This window comes from Parasteatoda tepidariorum, chromosome X1 (genome assembly GCF_043381705.1).
Source record: "Parasteatoda tepidariorum isolate YZ-2023 chromosome X1, CAS_Ptep_4.0, whole genome shotgun sequence".
Taxonomy (NCBI): Eukaryota; Metazoa; Arthropoda; class Arachnida; order Araneae; family Theridiidae; genus Parasteatoda; species Parasteatoda tepidariorum.
Window position 1 is genome coordinate 48,936,187 of NC_092214.1, and position 13,142 is coordinate 48,949,328.

A 13,142-nucleotide genomic window follows, 5' to 3' on the forward strand; every position below is an offset into this window, starting at 1 on the left:
TTATAACACTGAAAAAGTAAATAAAAATGTGACTGCATGCACTGTAAAAAATTTTAGCTTGCCACAACACTAAAACTATTTACAGTGCGCTTTCTGGAAAATGCATCATGAATACGACCTATTGGAAAAGTTCGAATTCTCAGAAACTATTTGGAATCTGTATTCCTTACGTTTAAATTTTATAAAATTAAATTGTAAAAAAATGATAAATAATTCGTAAAAATTGAGGAACTCGTAAGAAACTCTTTGTGGTGTTTGCTTTATACATTACTCCTAATTTAAATTTCCGAGTTGTGTCCGTACCGCTTTATATATGAGATGTGTAATATGATGAAATATTTAATTACGTTTGTGCTTTTTTCAGTGTTCAGAGAATTCTAATTTAACCCTGTTGAGTTATAACAAAAATAGAAAAATATATCTAATCTACTTAGTTAATATTACATTAGTAACTCGATTAATGAAAATTTGCTTAGCATAATCAAATGAAGATCAAGGGGAACGGTTTATGTCTATTTTTCACAAAAATAATAGTTGGATCGACATCTTTTGCATTTTGAAAATTACTAAGTTTGAATAAATCTGCTAGACAAGTCTACAATTTGTTAAGTTCTGACATGGAAATCGTTTCTCCCTGTGAGTTATTACGTAGTGAGGATGGACAGTGCTGAGGAAAAATTGGCTCTGTCCTCCTTGAAATTCGTGTTTTCTCAGAATCATCTCTCATGGACATAAATCATTTTTCCCCTTGATCGTCATATATCTTTAATAATTACATAATTTGCGAAAAAAAGTTATTTTTGAGGGAGTGAGAACTTGCTTATAACTTATTATATTTTTTTTTACTTAAATTTTTTTTGTTTACTTTTCTGCTGGTTTTGTATTCACTAAAAGTTTCCTATTATTTTCGATTAACTCACAGATGACCTTTTTGTGCATCCATTCATTATTCACCCCTCCCCCTTGAAGTGTTGATAAGGGGCTGTCTCAAAATGGTCATTTAGTATCCACTTAATTTTCCTTCACTAGAATGGATGTGATATTTTATTTGTTGGGAGTCTAAGTCATGTTGGTACAAAAAGTAACGATTCAGCTGATTCTGCTGCCCCATTTGCCATTTTTCTCTTAACCCTGTCTGTACTCAGATATAAAACGATATGTTCGATAGTTTATCACACGCTATAGCATTTTTTTAATAAACTACGTACTACTTATGCTGTTCGGGAAATCATTTTGCTTTTTTGCGCGTTATTGGTATTTTAAATTATATGTTAATGTTTTATTGTATTTACGATTTTATTCACGTTCGTAAGTATATCATACTTTCGTACCGTTTTACCTACATCTCGCAATTATATTGTATTGATTTCTTTTACCTGGTTTTATTCACTTGCACTATTTTATGGATTTCAATTTTATGAAAATAAAAGTATGTTATCTACTTTACTTTTTGATCTGTTTTTACGTATTGTTCGGTGCATCATGTCCCTTTTTTTGGACCTTGTAAAGAAGAATTCCTCCTTAGGAAATTGCCGTCTAACCGTTACATCTTTAAATATAACTATTATTGAAATAATTACAATAATGATTACTTTAAGAGTAAAACAAAGAGCCCGGTCTAAGACATTGACATAGACTATTTGAACTTAAAAAGTGGGCCTTAGATTACCATTTATACCTCATTTTATATATGTATATATATATACACGCTCATGGGCTACAATAGTGGTAAATATGAAAATACACATTCTTTTCAGCAGCAATACTAGCACAAGTCATAATTCAACTTGAAGGTAATCTTCGTTTAAGCAAACTAAAGTATTTCTTATTCATTTTTCTTAGCAATGAAAACTTTAAACCCACTTATCTCAAAAAAAAAAAATCCGAAAAAAGGAACAAAAATAATAATAAAAGTCCGGAAAATAAAAGACATAATCTTTTCACCAGCTCACACGATTATATCCGCAAAAAGAGTGCTTTCTAATATAGTATCAATATAGTCAAAGCAAAAAATATCAATACAATAGTGTGAGGAGCACTCAAAAGCACTATTTACTTGCAGCTTATGCGCAGTAAATAAAACTTATTGTTTTTCTTAATTTTCCTCGTTTTTTTTCTTTTTGTCCTTTTTGTATTTATCTATTNCAAAAAATTCATATTTCAAAAACAGCACTACTTTGGCTATGGATATTCAATTTTATGAGATATAATAATTGACAAACCACAGACAATCAGGACATTTATTTTAGAATTTCATTCTAGGATTCAAACCTCCTTTTTAAATGCAAACCATTTTACAACTTTTTATCAAGATCAAAGACATCAAACTTATTTTAATTTTAACATAGTTACATTAAGCTTAACTTAGTTATTTTAACATCGACATAGTTTTAGGCGCGGTATAGCCAAGACATGACTTTTATGTCAAAATTCCACATGACGCATTCGTATATTTACGCTTATAATGTGTGAGTATTTCTTTTTTTTTGTATTTTAAGATAAATAGTACCCTGACAGTTTAAGGGAACAATGAAATATATATATATATATATATATATCGTTAAGAACGCATTTTAAATAACATATTTTTATTACTCATTATGTAAATTTTCATTGTTATGGATAAAATTATTATTATTATTATTTTGAATGAGCTTCATCATTCCAAAATGGCAACAAAAGACGGGAATAAAAAACAGTCGTAGTGATTTGTTGCCTCTCCGAATATTTATGTTTTCTTTCCATTACATGCATTTTCTCTACTCTAACAGAGTGCTTTTGATCTCAGAGATAATTTTTTCCTCTTCCCTTTTCACTCTTAAAATAGTTTTTATCTCATAATCAACGTGTGAAAAAAGGAAAACACGGAGTTTTTGATTTTGTTTTTGCCAGGTTAGAAAACTTAAATAATCGTGGTTGACTCACTTCTCTTTAGATTTTAGGAATATTATTCGAAATAAATGTTTTTAAATTCTTTATTTCTCTTCTCCTTTTATTAGAAAGAATTTGCTACGAATTTCTATTTTTTATTTTTTTAATGAGTAGTTCCTTGTAAAAGAATAGCAAGCTCGGAAAAAGCAAGAATTTACATCCTGATTTTTTAGCAAAAATGAATTAAGTTTGTATTTATTTTTCAGAGAGGTCTGCGCTTAAGTATTGACACTAATGTAATAAAGATTAAGTTCGTATATGACCAACGTAAGGGCTACTTCCCAATAAATTTTGAGAAAAGGGTCTTGACAACTGCACTGCTCAAAGCAATTAAAGGATATTGAGGCTGTGGGTTGATCTTGCACCAGGAAAATTGTTTGAATAATTGATACATTATCGACAGGTAGTACGCTATATACGATAAAAATGACATTTGTTTGGCAGAAAAAAATGCGTTTTGCTGAGCATTTGGGTACAAAGGAAAGAAAGAAAGAAAAAAAAAAAACAATTCGTGCATATGAGGAAAGTAAAAAAAAAAACGTGTTTCCTTAAAAGAAAATTGTTTTTAGTAGGGGTATGGTTTCCCCGGACGGCCAGCAACGTGGAACACCTTTGAGACATCGACTCAATGAGGTTATTAATGAGGGGCTGGAGTATTCTATCCCATTCTTCCAAAAGGGCTCTTTCCAGTTCTTCGAGAGCTATGGGGGGTGGTAGGCGTCCAGCAATTCGCCTGTCTAGAATGTCCCAAACATGCTCGATTGGGTTCATGTCCGGAGAACACGCTGGCCAATCCATTTGTATGATTCCTCGCTTCGAAAAGGAAATCATTCGCCAAGTTAGCATGATGTGGCCTGCAATTATCGTCCTTAGACAACCACGATTAACATGAAGTCATCTCCAATTTCTGCAACGTAAGGGACTACAATAGGCCTCAGGATCTCATCCCTAGGTCGGTCAGAGCTACATTTCGAATGATATGGAGGTCGGTTCGCCCATCAATACAGGTGCCGGCATAGACCATCACTCCCCCACCCCCGCCAAATCTTACACTTTCGTGTACGAGTGCAGGATTCTTTCTAGTGCCACGTTTCCTCCCGATGAAAATACGCCTATTATCTGTATGAACAGAAAAACGGGACTCGTCAGAGAAAAGAACGTTGCTCCATTCATTTCTCCTCCAGTTCACATGCTTTGTTGCCCACTCCCTGTGAGCGCGACGGTGCCTTGCTGTTGACGTGACACATACCATTGATCAGCGAGTATACCGATCAACATGAAGGCGGTTTCGGGCAGTTTGTGTCGAAACTGTGTTGCCAGTAGCTGAGCGAAGGTGTTATTGAAGAAGAGTGGCATTCATATTTCGGTGTCTCCAAGCCGTTAGCTTTAAATAACGATCTTTTTTGGGCGTTGTTGCACGTCTACGCCCTTGCCCTGATCTTCAGCCTACATTTCCAGTCTCCAAGAAACTGTTCCAGATCCTGGAAATCACACTTTGTAAAACTGCAATGGCGTCTGCTACTTCGGCTAATGTTTGGCCCCTTCTAACCGGCTAACAACTCTACAATCTTCTGGTTCGATTAAATGACTTCATTGAGACTTCGCACTCATCGAAACAACGCGCTTACTGAATGTCGATCATTCTTTTCCTGTTTGTCTTACATTAAGTTGAAAGTCAAATGAAATTCGCTGCCGCTTGGGCGTCAAACTCAAAATTTGCATACTGCGAAGTTTGAAACTAAGAAAAGTTTGCATTTGTTTGTTTGTTACTATCTTCTTCCATTTTACACAATAAAAAGTTGCTTATATCATTATTTTACACAAGACTTAAAAAATCCTTTAATCGTTTTGAGCAGTGTATTTTCTATCTATCGTTGAAATAGAATTACAATAAACGTATAAAAAGAATTTTTTTTTTTGAGAAATTGTAAAAATCTCAATTTTAAATTTTCTGTCGCGTCTTTTCCGCGCGCAAAAGTCTGTATCGGCTTTTGCGCGCCAATATACAATTTAGCTTAATTATTCCTTCTTTTTTAAAAAAAGAAAAAAAAATGGTACAAACGTAACTACTATTTCCCCATACATAAAACAAAGGTTTTACAGGCGTGTGATAAATTTTACCAGTGTCTAAGAGATATGCATGAATACCATTTTTACAGATTATCACACTTAAAATGAAAAATGGGAATGATTTAATTATGAAAGTGATAATCCCTACATTTTCCGTAAAAAAAATTTTTCTTTATAATTCACTAGAAAAACATAATTTATTAAAATTTATTTAATGATTTTCATCTTTTTTGTGTCTGTTTGTTTAATTCGCGAAATAGTCGATTAGAGATAAAATATAGCTAAAGTTTGCTTACAATATTTAGAAAACGAATATAACTTGTAGTATTGGCGATCGAAATGGGCTTCAGGTGGCGTAGAGCAGAACTCGCTACCTATGGCAAAGTTTCGCGTGCTTTCACCATTAGCGTGTGGAGAGTCGTAGAGTAAGGAAGTACGTTAGTTTCTGTCTTGATTTTCATGTAGATTAAAATATTTTAATTTTTAAAACTATGTGAAACTGAAAACTAACTTAAACGTAGTTCTAAAGGAAAGTATCATGGAAATTTAAAAAAATATTTTTATCAAATAAAAAGAAAAATATTAAAAAAGGGAAAATATCGTAGTACATTCCCATACAACTAAAAAGGGAAGGAAGAAGGGCCAAAGGCATGAAACCGGTCACTCCCCGTATTCGAGCGTTACGATCGCCCATTGAGACTAAAAACCTAGAGCTTCTGAAATTTGAGCACTTTAGCTTGTCGAAAAGTGCTTGAAATATCGATTGATGTTAAATTCTATATGGAGATAAATTTTGATTTTTAACAGTCAGGATATCATTGAAGCTTGCTTTATCAGTAGGTACTGAATTATACTTGAAATTTTACCACTCTAGCTCAGTGTTTCCCAACCTTTTTTGTGCCGTGCCTCACTCAAGCCTTTCTAAAATTCTTATGCCCCCCTATGTAACATACACATAATTTTTAATATTAAAAAATTGAATTGTTCATGATAGGTTTGATGATAGGATTGAATTGTAAATGATAGGTTTCAGTGAGAAATCTCTTGAAAATTGTTGACGAAACACAGTAAGTAAAATTTCGACTTATAATAAAAAACTAAAATTCAAATTCGAAATAATTTTCATAAAGATTTTTCTATAATAGTTTAATATTTTAATTTAGAGAGATCCTTGCGCTTGCTGCACAGAGATTTTATGTTAGTTTCCAATTTGGTTAGCTTCAGCCTCAAGTCTCCCCACTGTGTTATATCCAGGCGATTTCCTTTTTTTTTTCCAGTAAATCATTTACAGCACTAAATCCACATTCAGTTAAATATGAAGATGGAAACGGTAACAATAGTTTTTTTGCATATTTGGTTGAATTTGGGTACTTGATTTCTGTTTCCTCACAAAGCCATGCCATCACTCCTTTTATAAAATAAATAGTTCTAACTGATTTATCATTTTGCATTTCTGAGAGTTCTTCCTGATACTGCATACTTCATATAACAGACAAATGCACTAACATTGGCTGCATCATCCGTGTTGAAAAATCTATTTGTTTTAAATCAGAAAATCATTCTTTTAAATCAGCCGATAGAATTTTCAGATGATCGACAATTACAAGTAAAAGCGGCATCATTTACTTTTAATTTTTGGGGACAATTAAACTGATCCAAGTTTTTGTTTTCAGACTTAACTCAATAAGGATAATGAAACCAAATATCTTCGTTTTTGTATCAACAAGAGTTTTATTTGTTCCTTGAAGTTGCTTATTTAATATATTTAGTTTTTCAGAAATATCGGCTAAATAACTCACAAATGCTTTACCTTCGACTGTTAACAGATACTTCATATCAGGTTTGTCGCTTAAAAAATCACTAAGAGTATCAAGCAGTTCCATGAATCTTTTCAAGCAGTTCCCTTTAGAGAGCCATCTTACTTCAGAGTGAAGTAAAAGTCTCACATGGTCTGCATTTTGTTCTTCACAAAACAGCTTGAAGAGGAGCTCACATTTGGCATTAGCTTTAATAGCATCGATACACTTTATTACTGAATGTAAGTACTTCATTTAGAGCAGGCGAGATGTTTTTAGCTACCAAGTTTTCCCTATGCACAACTTTATTCCCTATGCAATAACACAATGCACAAGAATCATTTCTGGATTCTCATCTTTCATCAATTTTAAGTAGCAATTTTTCTTGCCCATCATATTAGGAGCACCATCTGCAGCACAAGATGTTATATTTTTCATTAGTATATTATTGACATCTAAGTAGTTTTTTTTAGCTTATTATATAATATCTTTGGAGGTAGTGGTGCTTTCTAATCTTTTACATATCAACATTTCTTCAGCAAAATGCCCTTTATCAATATATTTTACGTAAGTTATCAATACTGCCACACTGTCTATCAAAGTTGATTCATCCATTTTCACTGAGAATTTTCTTGTTTTTAGCTTGTCAACAAGTTGTTTTTCAATATCTTCACTCATTTCGTCTATTCTTCTGCTAACAGTATTGTTATTGAGTGGCATAGCTTTTACATCTTTTTCAAGAACCGTTTTAAGAAATGCTGATATTGACGGTTTTATTTAATTCTCTCCTATAGTATGATTTCTTCCAAATTTAGCGATGAATAAAGAAATTTCATAACTAGCCTCAAGAATACAATTATGGGTTGAAGTGTGAGCAGTAAATAAAGACTTTACTGTTGCATTGCAGGCATAAAAGACATAGTATGGTATTGATTTCTATCACTGAATGTTGCGAAACACTACAGAAGTTGCGACGGGCCATTCAGATGCGAACGACTGCATTGTTTAGCGAAATTTTAAAGCGTCAAGGGGTCTACGCGGAGGCTGCCATATGCCGCAGGGAGGTTAGTTAACTTGACGACGCCAAAAACCCAGTTGATATTTTGGTCTCATCAATCGAATTTATAATATTCATTGACCGCAATTATTTAAGAATTTGCTTTTCTTCTTACAATGTTGGCACCGAAATCTAGCATTGTATTTAAATGGTCCGGAGCAAATAAGTAAAACTCTTGTCGAGTCCATTTTCGAATTACCCCCCTTAACAATCAAATTACCCCCCAGTGGGGCGTGGGCCCCACGTTGGGAAACACTGCTCTAGCTGGTCAGAATCAACTATGAATTCTATTTGGCAATATAACAGCGTTAAAATGTGCTTGTAGCAGTTAGAAAACTATTTAAATTTCTATTGTCATTTTCAAGTTTAATTCTCATTTCAAATTAAACTGATCGTTAAGACACGGTTCCCAGCAGATCACCGAAGTCAAGCATCACTGGCTGCGGTCAGTGTGCGGGTGGGTGACCACTTGGATCAGTCTGCGTAGGGACCGAGGGTGTGCGGTGTTGGTCCTCGTTAAACTGTGCTACCGTAAAGTGCTCGACTTCGCGCGCAGGTCGTCGGGCTACCGAAGCGGGGGCACCATCCCCTCCGCAGAGGATCAAAATTGTGATGGCATGTCTTCGGATCATCCTCCGGGATGTTTCCCAGACCGTCACCAATAGCCCATTGTGCAGCTCTAGTGCGACGTAAATTAACAACAACACCAATCAAATTAAACATTTTTCCATGTTTTTTTTCGGGGGGGGGGGATTTTAAAATTTTTAAAATAAGAGTATTTTAGGATCCTACATAAATGTTGTTTATAAACCTTTTTCTCCTTTGTTAGAAAATGTAAGCAAATCACAAACCCATTTCCCCTTTCAGGTACTTCAAATTTTCTTAGCTAATTCTGTAGTTTATGATATCAGACAATATGTGATTAAAAAAGAAGTTGTGGTTACAGCATTTTGTATGAGAATGTTTATTGTAAATTTGACTGCCGAAACCTACTAAATTTTGTTTCATGTGAAAACTTATTTTTGGCTCAATAGCTACTATCAACCCAATTTTAGTTTTATTTACCTATTCTGCACTTTTTTGTAAGTTGTGATTTCTGCTTTTTCTTAACTTAAACTTCCTCGTTTTTTTTAAACCCCTTGACAAAATTTTAATTTTCTTAATAAAATTATCCAAAAAATATTTTTATTGTAGGTGATAATTTTTATACAAAGCAGTGTGGTTTAGAAGCTTCTCATGATGAAAGGTTGTCCAGCTTTATCAGTGGTAAGTAATTTTTAAATATGTTTTAAATGTACATTTCACCATTTGATTTACTGATTTTTGTTCTCAAACATATTTCGAAGGGAAACATTAAAAAGATGTACCTAATATAATTAAAACCTTAATAAGATAAATACTAGTAATTTCCTGGATTTTAAATTTCCCTTCATTAAAATTTAATTGTGAAAAAAAAAGTATTTCTTTAATTTTGATGTGTTGTAATTCAAATGATTGCACTATAATCATATCATAACTTTTAGTTATTTGATCATTTATAAAGCCTGTTGAAAACACTACATACATATTATCAATTTAGCAACTTAAAAAAAGTACTTAAAATATGTTTTATTTATCTCACTTTTATTAGAAACTAAGTCCATTAAAAAATAATAAATAACAATTGATGTTTTCTTGTATTCTCTCCTTAACAGTATATATATATTTTTTAATTGCTAATATTTTTTTTTTATCTTTTAGAGGACAAAAAAGGAACATCATTTGTGGAGTTGGAGAAAAAAGAAGGAATGACTTTAGGACTTATAATTTCAGGTATAACTTTAAAAATTTAATCTTATTTTCTTTTGAATTACATATCAAACTGCATAAAAATGTCTTGAAATATCTTAAAACTTGCTAATTTCGAAGTTGCAGAACTTAACCATAATACTTTTTTTATTTTTCATTTAAATTTCAATAGCTTTCTTTATAGTTTGATATATTTTCACATGATATGAACTTTTTAGGTAACGTGCATAATTTTCTACATTTATCATACATTTCTCAATCAATAATATGTTAGCTAAATTTTTTTCAAAAACTAAACATTAATTAAAATTTAAAAGGAAAAATTGTTGATATGATCTAAGATTCTATAATAATGCGAGGGAAGTTATTTTAGAATTTTTAAACAAGGAACTGTTCACCCAAATGTATACTTTTAATATTTTTGCATTTAAATGTAAATCTATATTTTTAGTTAGAATACAAAAATATTTTGTTTCTTTAAAAATATGAATGTAAGCTGTTGTAAAAATTGAAACCATTTTAAAAATAGTTAGGGACATATAGGTGTTTCTATGTTTGCCCTTATACTTAACATGGTTGCTTTCTAAAATAACTGTTTTTTATTTTATTTTCTGTGTTATTCAATGGGGAAACACTACTAGAGAAGGAAATTTTTGCATTAATTGCCCAAATATCTAAATGGAGGGATAACAAACATCGTTGTTTGTGTTAAAATTAAAAATGTAAAAAGTCAAAATTACTATCAATGTATGGTAATGGTTCAAAACTTCATAGCTGATTTTTTGACACACAAAACTGTATGGGCAAAGTTCAAAATCTTGAATTAATTAACATTAATATAATAATTAATATATGCATTAAATTTAATTAAAAATATTTTATATGTTATATAATTTTAATAAGTTCAAACCTGTAATTTAATTTTAATAATAGTCAAAATATAAAATTAAAATTTTTTACAAATATTTTATTATTCCAATTTAAAAAACAGAACGTGAAAAAGCTTAATGTTAATTTAGGAAAGTTAATGTTTTAACGATTTAATTTTTTTCTTTTAATTTGTAAGAAAATTTTTCATTTTTAACAATTTATGTATTAATTTTAATAAAAAATATTTTATATATTACGTAATTTTAATAAGATCTAATTCATAATTAATTTAATTTTAATAAAAGTAAAAACATTAAATTAAATGTTTTTTCATATTTTATTTAAATTTTTAAAGTAGAATGGAAAACGCTTAATGTTAATTTAGGAAAGTTAATGTTTTAAAGCTTTAAATCATAATGACTTTAATTTTAATTTAAATCAAAAATATTAAATTAGTTTTTTTTTAAAACTCACTATTTTAATTTAAAAAATAGAATAAAATATGCTTAATGTTAATTTAGGATAATAGATGTTGAAGTTGTAAACCAGCAAAGTTTTGCATTTGCAAGCATATGGACCGGGAAGTTTTACACCTGTAAAGTTATGAATCGTTAAAGTTTTATTCAAATGAAGTTATGGATTGGCGAAGTATTATACATGGGAAGTTTTGGATTAGTGAAGTTCTGGCAGGCAAATATTTAGCAAGAGAAGATTTGGCCATAAGGTTTTGACCCTGAATCTGATGTATACACTTATATTTTTGTGGTTCATTAAGAAAATAGTCAAGGAAGGGAATTGTTAACCCAAGTGATAGATCAAATTAAATGGAATGAGTATAAAAAAATCCAAAGGTGTAAAATCTTATTTTCTACATTTTTCTTTTACCGTAACCATGTTTTAGTTGATTTTCAATGAGATGTTTACTCAATGTTGTCTTTTTGCAGGATTTTTAATGCTATGCCATCCATCATTTTAAGGATGGTCTTCTAAAAGTTAGTTAAAAAATGTATGCAAAAAGAATGAATTTGGAAATTACAGTGCCCACCACCTATTAAAATTGCATTATGAGAACATTTACTTTTATAAGATAGCTGATTATATAAACTAGATTGTCTACTTTTAGGAGAAAAAAATTTTGAAGTTGAACATTACAAACACATTGGCAGCTTTAATTGATTGTTCCTTACTTATTTTTTACTTAATTTTATTTTATTTTTACAGAATCAACATTTGACACTTTAGTTAAACATGAGCTCCAGTTTTTTTAAAAAAAAATTAAAGATGGTTTTAAAACATTATCATTTTGTTTGATTACCAAGATTGAAAATTAAAGACTCAACATCATTTGAAAGTTCATAATATTTTGTAACTTGTCAGTATTTCTATTTATTTTTATGATCAGGTGCTTTTTCTGACATCTATTGAAGATAAATTTACATTATTGAATGAGTGATGATAGGCGATCATCTTTCAATAGGCATTATCCTTTTCAAATTTGATTTTAATAAGCCATGATCATGATTTTATAAAAGGATAGTTTTAACATGTTTTAATGTTGTAATGTTTCCATTCTTGCAAATCTAGTTTTCAAAAGTTGCTTATTTAATAATCCAATGCCTTTATAAGTGGTAATCACTGTATTAGGATTCTGTTTTAGATTCTTCTTATTGTGAGAGTAAGAAATGCAATTTACTCAATTGATGATTTATTTCAATGTATATGAGTGTTTATTTCAATGCCTCCTGATTGAAAAGTATATGTTGTTGCAGGTGGTATTGACAAAAATTCGAAACCTAAAATTGCAAATCTGAGGCCAGGAAGTATAGCTCATAGGTAATATTTTTTTTTAAATTTGCCTTAGCCTGTACTTTGCAGCATTTTTATATTCAACTAATGTTTGTTCTATCTATCTGTGTGTGCGTGTGCGTGTGTGTGTGTGTGTGTGCGTGTGTGTATACACATACAAAATGCTAAGTTAAACACCTTTCATGTGGAATAAATTTAAAATAGCAAGGGATATCGCTAAAAAATTTTATGGCCCTTTCTTTTGCTTAATTTAGGATTTGTTTTAGTTGAACAGTAAACGATGCTATAAAAAAAGACATAACCATTTCAGGACTCTTAACACAAACTTTTCTTAATGATGCCAACTGGTAGAATGATTCTAGTATTTGCATAAATTTTTCCATATGTACTTATTTTTATTACAAGTAAATTAATTTATTCTGAGAAAAAGTTGTTTTTGATCCCATTTTCTAATTTTCATTTTTTAGCCGAAAAACTTAGTTATATTTTTTTAATTCATCAAATTTAGTACACGGAATGTAGATACCTGCTTTGTATAAATTTTTTGCTTTGATGTGAAAAAAATGATAAACTAAACTTGTCTTGCTTATTTTATATTTCTTTCTTATTCCTTACTTATTTTACTATTCTGCTCTAGTTTTGACTGTGTTATACTTTTTTTCTGTAATAGAAGTGATGGTCTTGCTGTTGGAGATCATATTATTTCTGTAAATGGTATTCGAACTTGTAAATTGAAACACGAAGAAATAGTAAATTTACTGAAAAATGCTGGAAGTAAAGTTACGTTAGAAATTGAGTATGAAATACCTTCTCCCAGTAAGTGC

General features: G+C 30.8%; 1 protein-coding gene across 2 annotated transcripts in view; it reads left to right on the forward strand.

Moving 5' to 3' along the window:
* The window catches only part of LOC107456641 (glutamate receptor-interacting protein 1), a 56,923-nt gene that overhangs the window by 15,452 nt on the left and 28,329 nt on the right, over window positions 1–13,142 (forward strand). For both annotated transcript variants that reach the window (XM_016074550.3, XM_043049963.2), the window contains exons 2-5: window positions 9,049–9,120; window positions 9,595–9,666; window positions 12,282–12,345; window positions 12,989–13,134. In XM_016074550.3, coding sequence (XP_015930036.1) covers window positions 9,049–9,120; window positions 9,595–9,666; window positions 12,282–12,345; window positions 12,989–13,134 — 354 coding nt within the window. The remainder of the gene's footprint in view (window positions 1–9,048; window positions 9,121–9,594; window positions 9,667–12,281; window positions 12,346–12,988; window positions 13,135–13,142) is intronic.